This window comes from Populus euphratica, unplaced genomic scaffold (assembly GCF_000495115.2).
Source record: "Populus euphratica unplaced genomic scaffold, PopEup_1.0 scaffold245.1, whole genome shotgun sequence".
NCBI classification, from domain to species: Eukaryota; Viridiplantae; Streptophyta; class Magnoliopsida; order Malpighiales; family Salicaceae; genus Populus; species Populus euphratica.
The window spans coordinates 221,445-243,991 of NW_011500127.1; the positions used below are offsets into that span (position 1 = coordinate 221,445).

Genomic DNA, 22,547 nt, shown 5'->3' on the forward strand with positions numbered 1-22,547 from the left:
GTAAAGTAATTTAACTAACAAAACAGTTTTTTTCCATGACCAGACGAAAAATAAAAATCATGACACTACCAAATAGCTTCTGATGTGGTCATTGATCCTAGCCATGTGTGCAGCTACAGGCAACAGCGTGTCTTTAGTATAGCCTCCACCTTCCAGGAATTTTCCAGCGAGCGAGAACTACTACCAGCACGTTTTGCGTTAATAAAGACATGAATTTGGACTAAGGTGGTGGGAAATGACTCGTTATCCTTGAAGTTTTGTTGCCTCTTTGTGCAAGCTGCTGCCTTTCTCTTGGGCACGTTATGGCCATACGAGATTTGATCAAATTTCTCTAGCGGAAGCAGTCATTTAGAGCGAGTGGGTTCGCCACATGCATCCCAAGATAAATAAAAATTAAAAAAAAAAATCCAACCCTTGATTTCACGATTTTATTCTCTTGTTGAACTCTGCCATTGCTCGAGCCCATAACGTATTATAAATGCGAAACTGCCTACATTGTCAGGCCCGAAAGGTCATTTGGCTACTGAAAAATAACCTGTGACAAAAAAGTTGACGATTGTTAAAAGGGTGGTTATGTAGAATTGTAGATCACCCTTCATCATCATCGCATATCGCTTCACCAAATTACAAAGAATTGAAGTTGTAGTCAAGAAATCCTCATCCCTTTTTTTCTACTTTTAGAGTTTAAAGTTAACACTTCGGGATTATCATTTAAATGAACTTATTTATATAAATACGTCAAGTTAATATGAAGGATGTCTTCTATGATCATTCCAATTAAAGCTTGATCTTTGATGCTTAAGTTAATCTAAAGATATCTTTTATTATTAAATCAAAATGATTCACGTTTATGCTACTTGTGCACAAAATAATCTAAAAATGTAGCTTTAAAGCAAATTAGGGGCATCCCTTGGTACTACATGAATCACAAGACATGGAAGAATTCCTACAATGATTAAGCAAGCAAAAAACAAAGTGTCATTAAACCTAACTTGGTATGGCAGGCCAATCCGAGAACTCATTAACTTGGGACCTAACCTCAGCTGGGTTTTATATTGAATCGAGTGAGAATTATCGATCAAATAAGTTAACTCATGATTGATCAACTCAACGTTGTATTGTTTTGAATTGAACTAGTTCAATCAATCCAAACCATGACTTGGACTTTAGGTTGGATAATGTGCTAAAAGTCAGGTTTTCTATCTATACAAGAACGTTTTGAATTCATGATTTGTGTCCAAGTTCTTGCTCCTTGCGCATATCAGTCATCATGCATGTGATTGATGGATGCACTAATGGCTTGAACTGGGCTCTTACAGAAAATGCTAACCCAAGTCTTTGCTTTGCACGTTTCGGCCTTGCCAGGAAAGCACCTTGGAGAAGAAGAAGCGTGCGCGTCATGTCGTGGGGCATAGGCTTTCTCGACTCCAAGTCCCTTGTCTTTTGCCGGCATGCCAAAAAAACAAAACATCTACTTTTATAGTTTTATTATTATTATTATTATTATTAAGATGAGTGTCTGATCAATTTAAATATATCTTAATTAATTTTATAAATTTTAAAATTAATAATTATATAAATTTTTAATAATAATTATAAAATTAAAACCTAAGATTATAGAAACAAACTTATTGGTCTCAAGTTTTTCTACTGACCACCTCCTAGATATTTAAGGCATCTTAGGGCATCGTGTTATCAACGGCCTTCGCTCAAGGTCCTTTTCAAATGCTATTCACAATATTTAATTTAGGTACAAGTGAGAGCATAAGTTTGCTTCTCAAGTTACTTCTTTTTGTCCTTTTTCTTCTTCTTTTGAGAGTGGAGAAAAAAATTTTTATTATTCCACTTGTCTCCCTTCTAGCCTGTGTGTATGAGAGATTAATGATCCAATTTATTAGTAATTGTTTTATCCTAATAATTAGCCATTAATATATATATATATGCTTTTTTTATAAAAAAAAATCCTCTCAAACTATGGATAAGATTTGGTGAAATGGAAATCATTAATCTTGAAATAAAGCGTTGGATTTCTTCATATACCCACCAAACTGTGGGAAAGAAACACCAATAGGTGAATCAAAGAAATTGTCATGTCTGTGTTGCGTTGTTGCTCTGAGTGTTGAGTGTGTAGATGGTAATAATTTTTTATAAAGTAATTTTTTATTTAAAAATATATTAAAATAATATTTTTTATTTTAAAAAAATTATTTTAAATATCAACATAACAAAATTAATTAAAAATATAAAAAAATTAATTTTAAAAAATTTAAAATTTATCCATGAAATGTTTAAGAGTATAATAGCAATTGTTTTTTAAAGTATTATTTTTTTAAAAAATATATTAAAAATAATATTTTTTTATTTTTAAAAATATTTTTTTCATACAAGGATATTAAAACGACTTGAAATATAAAAAAATAATAATAATTTTAGTAAAAAAATAATTTTTTAACAAAAAAAAATACAGATTAAACCACCTAAATAAACACACTGTGAAACGCAACACCAAACAGTAGAAAGACAGATCACCGCACCCCGGAAGCCGAGTATCCAGTTGGAAAAACAAATCATGGCAGCAACCTAATGTGACTCTCTCTCTCTTTCTTTATTTCCACTCCAATAAAAGTGCGACGCGTAAGAGAATGTTTTGTCCCCACGTTATAAATGCATGATAATGGCTGGTCTAGAAAGCAAGCTTAGTAATTAAGCTCCACCTCTCTCGGGTTGTCATAAAGTTAGTATTATGTTAGTGGGTATAGTAAACAAATGTTAAAATTATTGATTTTAAAGTATTAATTATTGTTGTTATATTTATTTTCAGGATTAAATTAATACATCTTCATAATACAGTAAAGATTTAAGTTTATAAACAACAATTTTTATAAGTTTTTTTAAAAAAATTTATTTTTGTTTCTAATAAATAGAATTAGAAAATTTATAGATAAAAATCAGTCAGAAAAAAAGACTTTTTAATTAATTTTTGCTAATATCAAACTCATATATATGAGAAAAATAACATTTTTTTCAGACTATTATGTCTGTAAAATTTAAAAAGTAACTCTTCAAATAAGTTAACTAATAACTTGGTAAGAGATGTCTTATATAATTAATTAATTTTAAAAATAAAAAATTTATTTATTTTACATAAAGCTAAATGCCCATGGGTCAAGTGTTATATATATATATATATAAAACACTTGACTTATATATATAACACTTTATATATAGTTTTTTTCTGTAATTTTTTTCTTTAACATCTAAATTTATTGAATTGACATCAAAATAAACTTTTGTATGAAATAAAACTTTTTTATTTATATAACTAGCATACAAACTGTTTTATAACCATTAAAAACTTATTTTATTTTTAAAAACAATTCAAAATAGTAATGATTTGATAAACACATCTAACTCTTATTAATTTATCTAACTTATAATTCAAGCATTGAATCAGATTAACTGTGTAAGAAAATGAGAAAATAAATTAGAATAAGTTATTCTAGAGACCATGAGTGGCTCCATATACAATAATAAAATGATTGTGCTAATTATATTACTCTCAAAAAACTATTTCAAAAGCTCAACTAGGGAAATAGACAAACCCTAATTTATAATTAAGTTGATGAACTTTGGCATGATTTTTAGCTAGGTAGCCCTCCACTTGTCGGACCGGATGATAAAATACCCGAGTTTAATAACTTTGCAAGAAGGTGAGAAAATAAATTTGTATTAGGTAGAATGAGTGCTCCATAAAATAATCTAAAACAATTATTTTAATCATAGTTCTCCACATAAACTATTCCAAAACCCCAACTAGGGAAGGAGACAAACACTAATTTATAATAAAGCTAATCAACTTTGGCATGATCTTAGCTGGGCAACCCTTCACTTGCTGGGACCTCCATGGATAGATCTTCAGAACTTGTTTTCTTTTCCTATATTCTCAAATATTATTGTTATTGAGCAATAAAATAGAGAATGCCGCGTGACAACGGGTAAACAAGGAAAATTATGTATTTCGTGCAACTTGGGGCGCTCATCTTAGTTGTCTCTGTGCAGTAACTTGAGCCTAAAATACTTTAAAATGTACAAGAAAACATTATATAATTTGATTTCTCAACCAAAAGATGCTTTGCCATCAAACACATACTAAAAAACCAAGTAGGGTTTGTTCAATGAATTTAAATATCAAGGATCCACTTCTTATACTAATTTTATCAATTTATTCTAGAATGCAAATGAAACTTGCAATATTAAAAATCTCTATCTCTCTCTATCACAAAAAAAAAAAAAAAAAAAAACACAAAGTCTCCTCCCATCTTAGCCATCATTACTTGTACCTTTTCCTTCTTTTCCTTTCCTTTCCTTTCTCTATTTAGGTGACCATGATTTGAAATTTTTTATTTTCTTCTTTTTTATAGAGTATTTGTTTTGCATAAAATATTTTAAAAAAATTTAAAAAATTAAATTTTTTATTTACTTTTCATAAAATATTTAAAAAAAAATTAATCAACATAAATATTTTATAATCCGCTTTAATTTATACTTAGTTTATTTATTTGAAAATATTTTCTTATAAATATCTTAAAATATTTAATGGACAATAATTCACTTATAATATTAACTTTAATTATTTATATTATTATTACCATCATTATTATTATCTTTCATGTGAATTAATTTACAATTATCATAAAAAATGCAAAGATTTTTAAAAGGAATGATTTCATAAATTTATTAAAGCATTAAGAGGATGTTCTGATTTATTTAATTCAGTTTAATTTATCTACAACATGAATGAATTTGAGAGTGACGGCAGTTTCTTATAAAAAACATATGGCAGCAAAGTAAAGTAGTTTCCTTGGCTACTAATTAATGACATGTAATATTAGCATCAATAGAAAATAAATGGACACCAACTTTTCCTTTTAACAAAGGGATTCATTAAAGCCTAAAATAAATATACCTGGTCGGAATCTTCTGGTGATAGAAAGTACATGAATTTTTATGTAAGAACATGTAATATTATTGAACTTGAAACAATTAATTCTCAGCAGCAACAATAACCTTAGACGTTATTGGTCTGTAATCGAGTGATGGCGCCATGGTCCCTCCACAAAAAATCCCCATTCATGAAAAGAAGCAATTATCGACTTGCCGGGGAAGCCATCATGGAGAATGATGGGGCCACGTGTATGGTTGATGAAAGCTGTTGACGCCCACCACAAATTGACTGTCGTCACGACGACCTGAGGAAGGTCACACCTCCGTGCATTATTTCCAACTTGAAAACGTGGCACTTTCCAATTGGCTTGAGATGACGACCGGGTAAGAAGTAAGAAGCTTCGAGGTGCTCAAAGCAATCAGCAATGTGATGCCAACAAGAGAAACTCATGGCGAAAAATGGCTGACTAATTCCAGCCCCCAAAAATAAAATAAAATAAAAAAGTTAGAAAGTGACATTAATAGGGTTTTGCTGACATAATTCTCATCGGTAAGACCTTCAATTCTAGAATTTCAGAAATCTAGTAAACGATAATGTAAAAAAATATGTAATTTAAGATATTAGTAAGTGTTAATTTTCTAAGAGCAACCATTAGTCATAATCCTGTCTATAAAATCTGCGATTAACTCAAAGTTTAATCTAGCTTAAATTTTAAAAAAAATAAAAGAAAATTAATATAATAATATTTAAATTAACTTGTAATTTTAACAATCTAGTTTATACTCTATCAAAACCCAGTATAAAATATATTAACTTTTTTAAAATAAAAATAAAATAATATTATTTTTATTTTTTAAAATAAAATAAAATTAGATTAAACCACTTAACTTATAACTAAGCTTTGCTGGAAATTGGATTTAATACATATAGTTATAGGTAAGAATAAAAGCTAAATTTTAATTCTTTAATTGTCTTTTAGAGAACCACACTTACCGACGGTAGAAAGAAGAAAAATATATTGGGTAGATTAATGCACGTAATTAGTTTAAGACAATCTGCTACAATAAGTCTTTTTTTAAAAATATATATAAATGTAGTGGCAAAATCCATAGTTCTCCTGTGTATCTTCAATATATCAATTTAACTCATGGGTTGAATTGATGGACATATTATGCAATATAATTATTATAAAGTAGGATTGAATGGGCCAATTAACAAGACCTTGAATGTTCAGGGTTGATTTGTTAATGACCATATAGATTGTAACTACCTACTTGATATTTATATTTTTTATATTATATATGATGTTGACTAAATTCATATGCATGTAAATACATATAAATCTATCTTTAAATAAAGTAAAACAATTAAAAAAAATATTAGTTGATAGTTTCGATTTAAAATTTTTTTGTGTTGTTGTCTTTGGTTTGCAGAGAGTAGATTATAAAATATCATCATAAATCTTTTTTTTTAAAAAAAATTTAATTAGAATTAGTTTTGATATGATTCCTATCAATTTTCAAGTTAGAAAATGATAAAATTTATTAATTATTTTATTTTATTCATATATATATATATAATCTTATTTTATAATTACATAATGAAATTAACGTATTAAATATAAAAAAGCAGATTTGAGTATCTATGATTGTAATTTATTTAGTGATTACTACGTAATAAAAGAAAGGGCTACTTTCATTATGTGACCTAAAATTCAAAAGCTAAATCAAAGATGCTTACATGTCAATTAATAAAAATAATTTTTCCTATTTAATTTTTCTTTCCATGTCAAATATCAAGTAGATGACCTCTAACCCATATGATTTAATCATTCCTACGTGACCATAATAGAATCACATGTTTTAATCAACTCAATTAATAACACAACAAGGACAGCATAATGGAGAAACTACAAATTTAGTCTCAATGTAATCCTCTTTAATTTAATTTCACTGTTTTCCAATTTATTAGGTTGACTCATGACTAAGAGATCCAAATTGAAAATTAGTTCAACTTGTAATCTAAATAACCTGACTTTACTTAATAAATTGACTCATAACTAAGTGACTTGATTCATAATTTGGGCTAGGTTTTAATAATAGGAGAAATTAACCTGATATGATTAAAATTAACACATAACTTATTTATTTTAAAAACCTTAGTTAAAATCAAATAAAAACATGTTGATTTTATTTTCAAAATACTTTATGGGAAGATCCATTAAACTTTTCAATTCAATAATAATAAATAATTTGATTCTTGGTTTGGACTAGGTTTCAATAATAATAAGAGGGATGAAACTGATTTGACCGGAATTAACCTATAACCCAATCATTTTAGAAAACCTAGTTAACATCTAATCTAATAAAAACATGTTTATTTTTTTATTCAAAATACCTTTTAGAAAGATCCATGAAACTTTCCAATTCATATTTAACTTAAAAAAGACGTTGTTGGAATTGAATTCTCAACTAAAATTTGGTATCATTTCAATTCCAAGCAGTCAAAAATCAAAGCCAACTTGTTTTTCTCCATGTGACCAAGTTTAATTGACCAGTATTAATTAGGAGTTGTAAGATAAGATCAATACTTTAGGTTAACACTTTTTTAATGACAATTACGTCAAGCAATTGTTGAAGATTAAGCCACAATGGACTCACCGACATCCTTGAAGTTCGTTAAAGCGTTTTAACTTGTCAAATTTCTAATTTTAAAAACGTTGGTAAAAATAACGGCTACATAACACAGACACATTCTTGTGCTCGTCAATTTTCAAAGTTATACGCTAAAAAACAAAAAGAAAAGGAGGGAGATGAATTTTATATTCTAGAATGTTTGGAAATACGATGTTAAAAAATTTAAATTTTATATTAAAAATGTATTGTTTTTATATATTTTAAATTAATTTAACGAGTTAATTTTAAAAATAATTATTAAAAAATAAAAAAATATTTAAATATTAAAAATATTAAAAAAAACAATCACTATCATATTTTTAAAAAATCTCAGCATATCTTTTTATATTTCACGGCAAAGGAGAGTGAAGTTAAAAAATTATTTTAATTTGAATAAAAATATGTTTATTAATTTTTTTGAGTCTTGACTTTTTTTTTTTCACTATATATTCATTTATCAATCTCTTCGAAGTAGTTTCAGGAAGCAACTACTTATTCTTGCTCCCAGATGATGCTTTTTATATTGATTTCTTGACATACCTTTTTTAGATAATGCTTAAATTAATTTGTTATTAAACTCTTCTTCTCTCTCTCTCTTTTATTTTCTGAAATTATTTTGTTAATGCCATTTTTATGAGTACGATTTTAACTTTCTTTTTAAATTCGTTTTAGACTTAATTTGATACCAAACTCTTCTTCTTCTTTATGGAATTATTTTATGTTATTTTTAAAGCAATCTTTTACAATCTAAATTCGTGTTTTTTTTTTAAAAAAAAAGCAAGATGTATAATATTTCTCAAAAAACAATTTAATGTAATGCATTTAAATTCAATTTGATTTTACCGGTTAATCCAATAACTTATTTATCTAGATTATAATTTATGTTGGCTCTTATATTAAAATCAGGTAGAGTTAATTGAACTAGTTACAACTAAAATAAAATTTAGTATGATATTTTAAGAAAAAATTAATATTGTTTTAATTTTTTTAAATTTTAAAATAATATTATTTTAAATTTATCCCAAAATCTATAGCATAAACTTTAAACTTAATCCTATATTAAACCAAGGTTTATAACAACGTCTAACTCGATAAAAAAACATGTTTTTATAAGATTTTCACTAAACACTAGTTATAATTACCTGTATAAAAAATAGAAGTCCTTTCTATATTTCTATATATTAAGCCAAAATAGAAAAATTCTAGGACATTAAATGCTGAAATAACATTAAAAAAATTAAATCAAATCATCAAAATTAATAATTATTTCTTAAAAAATAAAATTATACAAATTGAAGGGCAAGTGGCCTGAGAATTTATAAAAGGAAAGCAAAACGTAAGGCCTCAGTGTTTTCAGCCTTTTTCTTACCAAAATATCCTCCTCTTCATTTCCTCTCCTTAACCTATCTCTCTCTCTCTCTCTCTGATCAAAGACACAACTGCCTGAACCTGCTTCCTCGGTTCTTGTCTGTGAAGATTTCTTCTTCTAGTCTTGTGTTTTACAAGGTAGCTTCTCTTTTCTTCTTTCTTTCTCTTCATATCTTTATTGGGTTTGCATTGTCTTCTTTTTTCCCTTCAGTTTCTTAGTTGCCTGGGTTTTGTTTTCCCGTTAATTTCAAGGTTACATATTTTTTTTTCAATTTTTTTCAATCCCTTGTTTATAAATTTTTATGGATTGGCCTTTGCTTCTTGTGATGTTTATTATTCTTTCTTTCCTGACCCTGAAGTTGAAGATGGAAAATTTGAGGCTGCTTAGCGCTTCAGCTTATGGGGGGGAAACATGAAAAATGAAAAATTCTTGAAGATTTGCATCTTCATTTCTTTATCTACAGATGTGAAAGTTGTATGGAAAATGTTTTACGCTTATAGTATTTCTCAAGTTCGTGTTTTTTTCTTCTTGTGCAGAATTGGAGTATTATTATAATTTTTAATATAATTTTTCTTTCTAGTCCCATTTAATTATTGCTTGCTAAGTTGCGTAAGAATTGTGAAATCATTGTAAATCATTTAATTTATCAGGTTCTTTATCTTTTGTAATGGTAAAAGTAGCTATAGTTATTCAAGAGTTCTGTTCCTGTCTTTGTCTAATGCTAGATTTTTCATGAGATAAATGGCTTGTTACCGATTTTTTCTTGTTTTTAGTTCTACTGGTTGATGGGATAGTTTTGCGTGATTTATATCAATTTTTATTGATTATAGTTAACATCTGTTTTTCCTCTTCATTTCAGGTGAATCACCCATACATTTGGTGGTGGATTGAGGACTTCAACTGAATTTCTGCTTTGCGTGTAGTTCACCTGCGAAAGGGTTCACTTCCGAAGTCTTCTTGACCTGCATCCCCTTGTGTATCACAATAAATCAGGGAATGCAGAAAGATGTGCTTGAAACTCGAAAGCTCTTTCGCTGAGGTTGGCATGGTTGTAGCTTCATTTGGGCTACCCTTGGATGTCCTTAATGAGACTGAACATTTAACTCAAGGAACATCTCAATTCTGTGCTCAAATGCACAGAGTGTGTAGAAATACCAGAGAGCATATCATGTCAAAGCATGATGTCTGTGAAGATGGTTGAGCTATTCCAGTTTGTGAAGGCTCCTGTCTCATAATTACCATATAGCATCTATTTCCGTAGAAGGTGTATTTTATTTTATTTTGTTTGAAGCTTGCAGCTTGAAATGGAGAACAAAGGGAATGTGTTGATGCATAAATATGAGATAGGGAGATTGTTGGGGCAAGGAACTTTTGCCAAGGTCCACCATGCAAGGGATCTCAAAACTGGCATGAGTGTGGCAATCAAGATGATCGACAAGGAGAAAGTATTCAAGGTTGGAATGATGGACCAGATTAAGCGAGAAATTTCTGTCATGAGACTGATTAGGCATCCCAATGTGGTGGAACTTTATGAGGTCATGGCCACCAAAACTAAGATTTACTTCGTTATGGAATACGTTAAGGGTGGAGAGTTGTTCAACAAGGTTGCCAAGGGAAAGCTCAAAGAACATGTTGCCAGGAAATATTTTCAACAGCTGATCAGTGCAGTTGATTACTGTCACAGTAGAGGAGTCTCTCATCGTGATCTGAAACCAGAAAACCTGCTGTTGGATGAGAATGAGAATCTAAAGGTTTCTGATTTTGGATTAAGTGCACTTTCTGAATCGAAGCGGCAAGATGGTTTACTACATACAACCTGTGGAACCCCTGCATATGTTGCTCCAGAAGTGATTAACAGAAAGGGCTACGATGGAGCTAAAGCTGATATTTGGTCATGTGGAGTAATCTTATATGTTCTACTGGCCGGCTATCTCCCATTCCGTGATCCAAATCTGATGGAGATGTATAGGAAGATTGCGAAGGGAGAATTTAAATGCCCCAATTGGTTTGCACCAGAAGTTCGCAAGCTTCTGTCAAAGATACTGGATCCGAACCCAAACACAAGGATATCAATAGCCAAAATAATGGAAAATTCTTGGGTTCGGAAGGATTTGCAATCCAGACCCTGTGTTCTTGCAGCCGAAGTGAAAGAACCAGCTCCTTTGGACTCCGAGGCTGTATTTGGCATAAATGAGATTAGCTGCGCTGCTGTGGAACCAAAGCAAGAAGTGGCGAAGCCTTGCAACTTAAATGCTTTCGATATTATCTCCTTTTCTGCGGGCTTTGACCTGTCTGGCTTATTTGAGGAGAAAGAGCAGAAGAAAGAAGTGAGGTTTACATCAAACAAGCCTGCCTCCACCATCATCTCTAAGCTCGAAGACATCGCGAAACGTTTGAGACTGAAAATAAAGAAAAAGGATGGAGGTTTCCTGAAAATAGAAGGTTCAAAGGAAGGCCGGAAAGGAGTCATGGGCATCGATGCAGAAATTTTTGAGATCACTCCTTTTTTCCATTTGGTGGAGATGAAAAAGTCCAGCGGAGATACCGTGGAGTATCAGAAGGTAGTGAAACAAGACATTCGACCTGCACTCAAGGACATTGTTTGGAGCTGGCAAGGAGAACAGCAAAGGGAACAACTACAACTACAAGAACAACAAGAGCTACAGCCTTCTCATGCATCCACAACGCAGGTTGTCTCAACTCAGAATTCAGCATGACTATAAGGATCTTGCTGTTGAATATACTTTCTACCGGGTCTCTTTGCTGAGGATGATCATCTTTGTGGGTTAGCACTATGTTCTAATTTTCTATTTTTCAGTATGTCGTGGAATTGGACGCATTGACAATCTGTTAAGGTACTGTTTCAGGTTCTCATCATGTAATTAGAATCAGAGCCAACAAATGAGCTCAAATGCATATTTTTCTGCCTGTTTATCATGCCTTCTACTCTGCTTGGGCGCTAATTTCCTCAGTTCTGTTTGTTTTTGCGTCATCAAAACCCAAGAGAACTTCATTGTGGCCAAGTTTATTTTAAAACTAGAGAAGTACTAGTACTTGCAGATGAGTATATCCATAAGATACTCAAGATATAAAGATGATTGGCCCACCCGCAACTCCACCCACCCGCGTCGCCCACCTCTAACAGGGCCACCAGGCCCACCACCACTAACAGTACCTGCTCCCATTAGTCATACAAAAGAGGAGACTGCCTTTTGCATCCCCTTGACTCGTAATCAATAATATAGTTGTTGCATAAAAAATGAAAATGACTGCCAACTAACGGGGACAATACAAGGGACATTGGCTACCATTCCAAAAGGCAAATTCAAAGGAGAATTTAATGAATAAAAAAAACCAATGCAGCTGTCCTCCAGCATACTAGCTGATGCCCGATTGCAAAAGAACCAGTTCAAATTTGTGAAAATAACATGTCAACATCAGAAGCAGTCAAATTCCACATGAGAGATCATCTGCCAGGACTAATGCTGTCAAATCTCCTGTTTTTTGGGTGGTGGTGGCGTGGATCATGCGAATGAGAGTCTCTGGGGTTTGAATTCATCACCACGAAAAGCTGACAAGCATGGCCACTGGGAATATTTGTTTCGATCTCGATGGGTATATCTATCAAAAGTGAGGAGTAACTTGATCCATTAAACCAAGCCATGCCCATTCAATTAAGCAAATTAGGAGTGAGTTTGATCCATTAGGAGTAAAGGCTCTTATCACCAGAGAAGGTCTATATCTAAATAGAAACATTGTTTGCATAGAAAATATTTAATTGCTGTCTCGGAATAAAAGCAAAAAAACAATTGAGACCGGGAAAACAAGTCTCCTTGCTTTTTTGTTTTTAAGACTATCCGAGAAACAAATTTATTTTTCTCTATTTCTATCTCTCTCCAGCTAAACATATTTAAATTCTTTTTATATTCATTGCTTTATAATGAAACACTCACTAAAAACACCAATTCCAGCACACCATTGGATTGCCTCCTATCCCAACACTTGGGGCAAACATGAAACGACTGTAATGTTGAAGTTCCATGATATTCCTTGTGGAGGGAAAGACTAGAGGGCAATTTGGTTTCCTTGATCACATAACCTTTTCATTTGGGATGGAGGGGGACCTCCCAGGAATGTGGAAAAATGAACCTAGCATGAAAATAAGGCCATATAGCTTTTCATAAGCAAAAGCAACATACGTTAGTATCATCTCATTGGCATTCATTCAGATGAAGATCAAGAGATATACAACTATAAGGAGGAATAGCTCCATTCTCAAACAAATTTTCTTCAAAAAGCGGGCACCCCCCTCCCCAAGGCGAAACCTGAAAAATTTAGAATTGTAGTGAACCTCTAGCTGTTACCTCATGCACAAGTGAATGCATGTGAAGTGTAATCCTAAATTTCTATGAATGCTTAGGTATGTAAAGATGAATCTCCCTTTAAGGAACCGATGGAAGATACAATCATGTCCAGTATTCTAAACTCTACTCTGAAAGGGGCAGTTTGCCTCTTCAGAACAGGAGAGATCAGTTCAGGTCCCTTTCCTTTCCTTTTTAATCAAATGACCACTGTACATCTGAGGTGGGGAACAAACCACCAAAATTGGGTCTTGTGACAGATGAATTCCCAAAACCTTCTCCTGAACCTTCCCCGCCCCATTCATTCCTGCCAGTGGAAAAGAAATGAATAAAAAATCAGACTAGCACCATCTGTTTCTACAATGTAAACAAGCAAATGGACAAACTCGTATGAATTTGGAGAAATCAAAGAGAGTGGGAGAGGGGAGAACGACGAGGAAGAGGACAATCAAAATTAGATTATTAATTCATTATATATATATAAACAAATTCAGGGGGTTCATCAGTTAGCTGAGTACAAATTCTATGATATACGAGACTGAAGGTTGCAGCAAGAAATTTGCATTATAAAAGTTTTTCTTGGTCCTAAGCCACCACCAACAAACTGAAGGGCAGGAATCAGAGTTCAGCTAAATAAAAGAAACGGGTGGCAGCTACAAATCATATATAAACATGCAAATTGTGATTAATACTGCATGGTGGTGTTACTCAGAAATTGGGCGAGATTAAGGACACAACAGAGAATGGTGAAGCCAGCAAAGGTAAAAGAACCACCACTTGTGCATTTATGATTAAATTGAGAAAAACTTGGGCATCCAAATAATAGCTGGCAAAGCATTGAGTCACATCATTCATTTATTGTCCAAAATGAAGGAATTATTTCCAAGCATCAATCTAACACAATGTTCTCTTCATCTCAGTTATTGTACTTTTAATCATTATTAGATTGATATCCTGATGTTTCAACCATGACAAAAGTCAGACTAATGGTTTGTCATTTCAGACTCATATACACAATCCAGTTCCAGATTAGAGATCTGATAAAAGAGTTCAGATGATGATGCACTCACTTGGAACAACTATGCCCTGGCGACAGCCCAAAAGCATTGTTGGTTGCAGCTCTAGTAGGACTCTGATAGATCATTTCATTCTGAGTACTTTCCTCCGGAGATTTCAGAGAGAAATGGCTACTGCTGCCTGATAATGGTGGAAAAAAGGTATTCTGTAACCATGGTTCATTTTCAATTGAACCAATGACTGGACTGAATACCCCACTCTGGCCATTGCCTAGAAAAGTCTTCTGAGGAGAATAAGTACCAGGTAGAATTTGGTCATCTTTTGTAAAGAGTGATGCCATAGTTTTCTGAGATGGAGGTGGTATAATATCTTCCTTGGTTGATCTGTTCTGTTCTGGGGGTAAAAGCCAGCTTCCAGGGCCACCTACTAATCCTAAACCATCCTGACCAAGAGGAGAGCTGTTCCACATGTGCCATGTTCCCTTCTCATTCACATGCATATCATTCATAGGTAGAGTGTTAAAATCTTGGGATATAGGAGTAGTTGGAAACCAATTAGAACCATTATTCTTTTCATCAGCAGTTCGTAGTCGTGACAGCGGGGACTCGATTGGAGATGGCTTGGTCACTTCAGGAGATGCAGACATGTTCTTCATAGCATAAAGGCTTTCCAATCCCGGTCCCATGTCTGGTGCAAAACCATTTCCAAGGTCTAACTGAAAATTATCAAGCGACTCTGAAACAGGCCCCAGTAATGATATTGGATCAGGAATATAACATGGATCTTCAAAAAGCTCTGGTTCTTCTGGTATAAAATCACAGGGTCCTTCCGTAGCACGCGGAAAATTAGGTTCAATAGGAGGTGAGAAACCTAAAGAAGTGCTACTGGATGCATTTGGAAATGCAGAGACCGGAAAAGGTGACGGCAGCCCAAAATTGATTGGATTATCAAAACATTGCATTGGTGATGATTGTGCAGGAAACTGTTGTGCTTGACATTCTGCTTGTTTTGAAATTGGTCTACAGATGACATTTGAATTTGAGGATGGATGAGCAGGTGATGAGAGTGTAAATAATTGCTGCCATGTTTTCTTAGGAGCCGTCCTTGGTTGTGTATCAGAGAGCACCTGTTGTGAATAGCAACATCTTAACAATGTTTTCTTATAAATGCATAGCTGATCCACAAAAATTCAAAATAAACCATCAACCTCAACTAGAGACCCTAGCATGCTACTCAATCAAAGTTTCCATGAAGCATGGGCAAATAACAGGTGAAGGAGACAAATCTCATTGCAAAGCAAACACAGGCATTTAAAATTTTTAGATCAAACATGAGCACAGACGACTAAACTAACAATGATAAACTCAATATAGGATGATAGGAAACAATGATTTCTGCACAACTTCCCGGTCCTGCCTGCTTGTAAACATAAATAAAAAGGAAATTAATAGGAGACAGTTTCATCAGCACCCTAGCATGCTCGTCAAACAAAGTTTATAAGCTGCATGGGAAACTAAGCATTAACAGAAATTTTTTAAAAGAGTTAAAACAAGCATTTTAAAACCTAGCTCAAATTTGTGCACAAATTTATAATGACAGTCAATCAGGCTGGCTAACCATTATGTTCATTCAGAGTAGCAAAATTAAGGGCTAGACAATCAAAAAAATTAATGAATAGAAAACAAGAGCAAGCCTGCCATGATGATAAAATGAATATTAGACAATTAAAAACAAAAAATTCCGCATACCTTAATTTTTCCAACCTGTCAACATGCTATAAGAAATTAAGAGAAAACATGCAACAAGACAACTTACAGGGTGATAAATGTTCTTGTCATCTCCATTTAGACTTGCTTTCCCAGAAAGACGATCAGGTGAATGTATATCTCTCCTATAAGCAGAAGCATGAACAGGATCTATAGAACTGTTGGGCTTATTTTCTTTAGTAACAGTAGCAGGAGTATATGCAGCCTTTCCAAAGAAACCACCTCCACTAAAAGCTCTAGAAGAAGACAAAAATGTACCCTTCATTCGATCAAAATACCTGGATCCAGCATTGCCCCGGTTAAAATTGCTTCCAGGTGTATTCTTTATACCATGTCCTGACTCAATGTTCTGACCTTTCATGCTTTCCATCCCATATTTATGATCCTCACGGCGCTCAGATTCACTCTTCTTTTCAGCATCCCGCCTTCGATCACTTTCCTTACCTGCTCTCTTTTCCAACTCTTCAGCATCAGAGTTGCTCTTACTAGACCCCTTGTCTTTCTCTTTCCTTCTTTCCTGACGTTTCTTTTCTGCTTCCTTCCTCCTATTTTTCTCCCCAGACAGTGGTGACGTTCGACTTTGATCTCTTTCAGCCTCCATAATCTCATCCCTCAGCCTCCTACGTTCCTCAACCAATCTCGTAACCTCCTCCCTTTGCTTTTTCTCTTCCTCCTCTAAGAGTTCCTTCTCTAACCTAGCCTGTCTCTTCTCTTCAGCTTTCCTGCGTGCTTTATCTCCTCTACTCTCATGATAATTTTCCCCATTCTCACGCCTCTTAGCCAACATTGCCCTATGCCCTGCATCAGAAGAACCATTCTCAGAGGAACTAATCCTAAAAACCTTCCTCCAGAGCCACCTAATGCTCAAGAAAAAAGACGTCAACAGCTTGCAAGAAAAAATCACAACCCTGGAATATGACTTCTCAGCCAAACAATTCTCATCTCCTCCAAAAATCCCACTCCCATTCTTCCTCCAATAACTAGACTTCCCAGCAATAGACCCACAAGCCCAACCACCATTATCTAACCACTCCTGACTACACGTCCATCTATTATCACTCCATGTCTTTCCATTCAATATCTTCCCACTTTTCCCCACCAAATCCTTAATAATCCCTGGATTTGAAATCCCAATCCCTGGCAATACAGGCAAATCCAAAACAGGCCTTTTTGAAATATGCCCACAATACGAACACATAAACTTCCCCCCACCAGGATTCTGATCCTTATATGGTGTCAAACAATTCCTACACTTCCTTGTCGCTGTCTTCCTAAGCTTCTGCAACTCAATTGCGTCAGACCTCTTCCTCTCCCTCAACCATGCATTTCTACGCACCCTCCACGCTGACAGCTGTGGCATCAGCACCTCATACCAAAACAAAGTAACCAATAGCACAGATACACATGCCAATCTTGGAGACGTTATCTCAAATCGAAATGCTGGAGGTAATAGCTGCGACAGAGCCCATAATCCTATCAAAGGAATAACTAACCAAGGTAGCATCGTTGCAACCTGGCGCGACCACTTTTGAATCACACACAGTATACACATTATCCTCCTATTTTCCCCGTCTTGGCAAATTGATCCAGCCAAAAATTCAAACAAACCCTAGAAAACAAAACCCCCAATTCAAAATCTACCAACGGTTCAATTTCGAAACCCTAACCCTAATTTTCTCTGATTCTCCGATACTTCAAGAACCCTAAAAAACAATTCATAAAATCCCAAATAAATTTAAAATGAAGAAAAACCTAATCCAAGATTAATTGATTGATTAATACAGATTTAAAGAAAAAACAAAGATTAAATTAGGTGATCAGGGTTTGATAAAACGGCGAAGTATGGAGCTGGAAGCAATGGGAGAGAGATTCGGAGACTTACGGATTGCGAGGGCATGGCGATTGATGGAAATGAGAGGGCAGCAAATGAAAATTAAATTTTGTAATCGGGCCAGGCGGCGGGTTCGGATTTTGGCAGTCGGGTCGTCGTTGTGGTTTTTGTGTTTGTTTTTCTGTTTAACAGAGAAGAAAACTTGAGAGGGAAGAGAAGGTGAAAGAAAGGGATGAGCAAGAAATGATATGAAAAATAAATAAGTTCTTTTTTGTTATTATAAATAAGATAAAGAGAGATTTTGTAGAGAGAGAGAAGAAAATTAATTTAAGGGAATTTATGGAAAACAAATGATATAAGCAATCTTTTTAGGTAAAGTTATATTTTAGTCCCTATAGATTCTCATATGTTCCACTTAAGGTTCTATAGTTTAAAAGTTTATCATTTAAATCTCAAATTTTTCAGCATACTTCAATTTTATCCTTTATTGCCATATATAACTAAAATGACCATAGTAATAAAACTCGCCTACCCAAGGCCAAAAATTAAAAGTTGACTTAAAACTTGCCACATATAGCTAAAATGATCATAGAATATATTAATTAAAAGTTGACTTGAATTTTAACTAGGCTACAAGTTAATTTACCAGGTTAATCAAGTTATATTAAAATTTTTTTTTATTATTTTTTGAAAATCTGGCTATACCATGTCTTTGATCAACCAATCAAGTTAGGTTTAATAGTTGTGTTCTTCTTATTTTAATAATATTTTGTTGAATAATATAAAAGTATGAGTCTTTGAAGAGAAATGTCAGAGAGGATGGAGGAAAAAAATGGAAATAAAGGATTATCCATTTCGTTATGTGCTTAACAAAAAGCAAAGGACCATATTGAAACTATTGAGAAGATGTAGGATTGATGATAAAAAAGAATTTAAATGTAAGGGCTGAAGTGAAGCTTACTTTAACAAATGTTAAGACATAGTTTTAAGGATTGAGTGTTTGCTAACTTAAATTTTGACTAGGAATCATGTGTGCGTAAAATATGTATTTCATTATGGGTCAAGAAAGAATTAGACCAATCAAAATCAATACTCTGAGGTCAAATTCAAAGGCATTGAATAATTCACCTCGTTTTGTGTAATTATGATAAATACTCTTTGGTCCTTTAAATAGTGTAAATAAAAGGATTGAGCCGGTTAATTAAGGATTTGATTGAGTGGGGCCATCGGAGATTATTATATTTTTATTTTAAATATTAATTATACCAAGATTTTATGATAGAGATTGTGGTGTGAATCTGATTAATGACTTTCATTACTAATTATTCAAGGTTGATTAGGCATGTAAAATAAATCTAGATGTATTAATGTTTACTTTATTAGGTCAGGATTCGAATTTATTAATTTCTTGATTTTTTTTATTGAAATTTTTTCCAAATCTTGATCATGATTGGTCAGCACTTTAGTTCGATAAAAGCAGCTTCTTTATCCTTTTATTTTTCAAGCTTTTATTACTTTATTTCAAAGAAAAGATTTTAAAATGGCATACTTAACTTTTGAGGGTGGAATATATTTTTTTTATAAAATTATATTAAAAGTGTATTATCTTATACTTCGAAAAATATGGAAAGCAATAACATTAAAAATGCTTATTTTATTTAAAAAACAAAAACAATTTTGAAAAAAAAACATGGTGTAGTTTAACGAATATACACATACATAATTTTAGATATTTTAAAGCTAAAAAAAAATATCTATGTTATAATTAACTCTATGATTAAAAAAAAGAGCTAATAATTAATAAAAAGACGAGACGTTTTCAACAATAAACTCGAGAAAGATAAGCACAAGCTAATTTTAAGAACATTTAATTTGGATTTGATGGCATGGATACCTCTTCATCTCACTTTTAAATCGAATTTAATAACAAATTAAATGTTATTACCTAATATAGTTAGACGTGGCTTTCTGTTTACGTGAATGATGAATCTTAGCAATCAAGTACTATTCATCGACAAATTTAGAAATTTTGTGTACAAATAAAATGGGTAGCGTGTTGAAGTTTTTTGATATGTTATGGATGCGAAGATTAGAGTTCTAGCTTTGACATGGTGCAGTAAACTCCTGCAGCAACAACTAGTGAATATACAAGTATAAGATAGGAGTTCTTTATGTGTGTCTCTATTATGGTGATCACCATTGTTGTAAGATATAACTCGGGGAAAGGTTGGGTTATAGGTTAAAAGGATCACTTTGAATAGATTTTATTTTTTAAAAAAAAATTAAAATAATATTATACTAAGTATTTCTCTTTAAAAAATCAACCGAGTTTTATTTCGGTCAATTTTGAATTGACCAAATCAATGAGTCAACTCAAATTTTTTTTATCGAGTTAGATGAATGTTTTATTTTTTTATATTTTTTCTTCATCTTGAACCAATCCAAATCCCAAGTCAACTCCCCAGAGTAGAATGGAAAAAAAAAAAAACCAATTGTATCAAGAAAACAAAAAAAAAAACTCAATTTGGTTTTCGATTTAAAACTTATAAAATCAATTAAACCAAACCAGACGATATCTTTAATAATAAATATAAAGATGTTGCTTACAATATGGTTTTACAAATTTGAATATAAAAAATGTCTATTATTTAAAAATCTTCTGGTTCATAATATTAGCATACCTTTTTTTCCCCTCCCAAATCCTTAAGATTTATATCCTTTGTTAAAACATGAAGTTCATGTTGTCTATAATGTTTAAAAGAGAACATGTCAGTGTTTGGATAAATTTTGCTTGTGACAAACTTTTGTGATTATATTTATATATATGTTGTTTGGAGTTCATATCTTCTTCTATTTTTTTTTTTTTGCAACTATATTTATATATGTTGTTGAGTATCTATAATTATTTGATCTATTTTATTAATTTATTTTGACTTTGCCCTATATTCTATAAAAATCAACTGAATTTGAAGAATAAAAGCCCAAAAAAATCCTAAAAATAACATGCTAAAAAACTTTGGTTTACATATATATAGTAATGAAGAAAATCTCATTTTATTTATTTCAGCTATTTATATACGTTCTCTTTCAAAATATCATAAAAATAGTTTCTCTCTCATGATTAATTTTTTATTGGAAAAAAAATCCAATTATATAAACTACATTAATTAGTTCTTACGATTTATATATATTTTTCTCAACTAAAACAACTATCTCCGTGGTGAAAATCTTGCGCCTATGAAATTTCAAGTTTAAAACTGTAAAGTATGTTTTTCATGATTATAAAGTATGAGGATAATACATCTTTAAGATCTAGGATTTAGAATACGTCTAATTCTTCGACTATTAAAAAAACTTATCTATTTTCATCTTTTCTTAATTACATAGTTTAGGGTTCATTGAACTATAAACCATTTTTTCATTATGTTTTTTTTTTTGGTACATTTCTCACGCCCTTATGTATATATAAATAGATAGATGAATAATTTTCTATTACTTTGCTCTTTCTCTCGTCAAAACATGGTGACAATGAAGAAAAGTATAGCTAAATTCATCAATGTTGACGAAATATAAAATTGAGTCAGTATCTTCTTTCTTTTTTAATTATTATTATCATTACCAGTATTTTAGTTTGTACAAGATACGCATTGATTTAATTTTTTTTCAAACATTAAAAAAATATTAAGATTATGTTAGTGTTTTTAAAGAGCAAGAAAAATATAATATTTAGATGATTGATTTACATGTTAAATAGACCTTGTTAGTATAATAATATATATATATAAAAATAATTAATTATAAAAAATAAATTATTAATATTATATTTAGAATGAAATGAAAGAATACTCGGTTAGAGATCTATCATTGCTATACTCTTGACACTACTCCATCACCTAAAAAAATTTATCAAGACCATTAAAATGTCATTGTTAAAGGCTTTGTGATGACATTAAAAAAGATTTTACATGTTATTAACAACAAAGACCCATAAAGTAAATTAATTAAAATATTATGAGATGAATATTTTATGTTTATATTTAATTAATTAATTTAACTTAATTAAAAAAAATTCCTATAAAACACTAAATTTAACATAAAACAATAAATAAAAAAACTTGAAATAACCTATAATTTTTAAACCTGACTCGGTGATTGATCCGATATAATAATCAAGTCATGGGTCAGATAAGTTAATTCAGGTCCACTCAAAAAAATTACAAAACCTGATAAATGACTATTAGAATTTAAGATCCTTGATTTATTTATGATTTACACAAAACGCAAATAGATAAATAAATTCATAGGCTTAATCGCAAAAGGCTAGAGAGAAAAAGGAAGAAAAATCCAGCATTCCCTTCCTTAATTCAAATTTTTGATGGAGGATTCGCTTCTGTAGAGTACGACTCCACTTTTCTGCTTCCACAGCTCTTTACGTCTTCTTCTTCTTTAACTGCCATGATAACAAGACTCCAGATCGCATATGACGGTTATGCTACTGGGGTGAAAGCTCTGATGAACGAAGCCATAAAAAGAGAGCGAGATTCCTTTTTTTTCTCCACTTATTTTAGCATTTTTTGTGTGTA

The 22,547-nt window shown here is 31.9% G+C and overlaps 2 protein-coding genes across 2 annotated transcripts; one reads left to right on the forward strand and one right to left on the reverse strand.

Annotated features, from left to right (window-relative positions):
* The first annotated feature begins 8,947 nt into the window (after nt 1-8,947).
* LOC105110304 (CBL-interacting protein kinase 2-like) lies at nt 8,948-11,926 on the forward strand. Its single transcript, XM_011005296.1, has 2 exons — nt 8,948-9,126; nt 9,849-11,926. Exon 2 carries the CDS (start codon nt 10,294-10,296, stop codon nt 11,704-11,706), a length of 1,413 nt encoding a protein of 470 aa, XP_011003598.1. The 5' UTR covers nt 8,948-9,126; nt 9,849-10,293; the 3' UTR covers nt 11,707-11,926.
* Nucleotides 11,927-13,150: 1,224 nt separating this feature from the next.
* Nucleotides 13,151-18,269, reverse strand: LOC105110303 (uncharacterized). Its single transcript, XM_011005295.1, has 4 exons — nt 18,016-18,269; nt 16,183-17,836; nt 14,421-15,493; nt 13,151-13,657 (listed from the first exon to the last, which is right to left on the reverse strand). The coding sequence occupies exons 2-4, from the start codon at nt 17,683-17,685 to the stop codon at nt 13,546-13,548; spliced, it is 2,688 nt and encodes an 895-aa protein (XP_011003597.1). The 5' UTR covers nt 17,686-17,836; nt 18,016-18,269; the 3' UTR covers nt 13,151-13,545.
* Between the last annotated feature and the right edge of the window lie 4,278 nt (nt 18,270-22,547).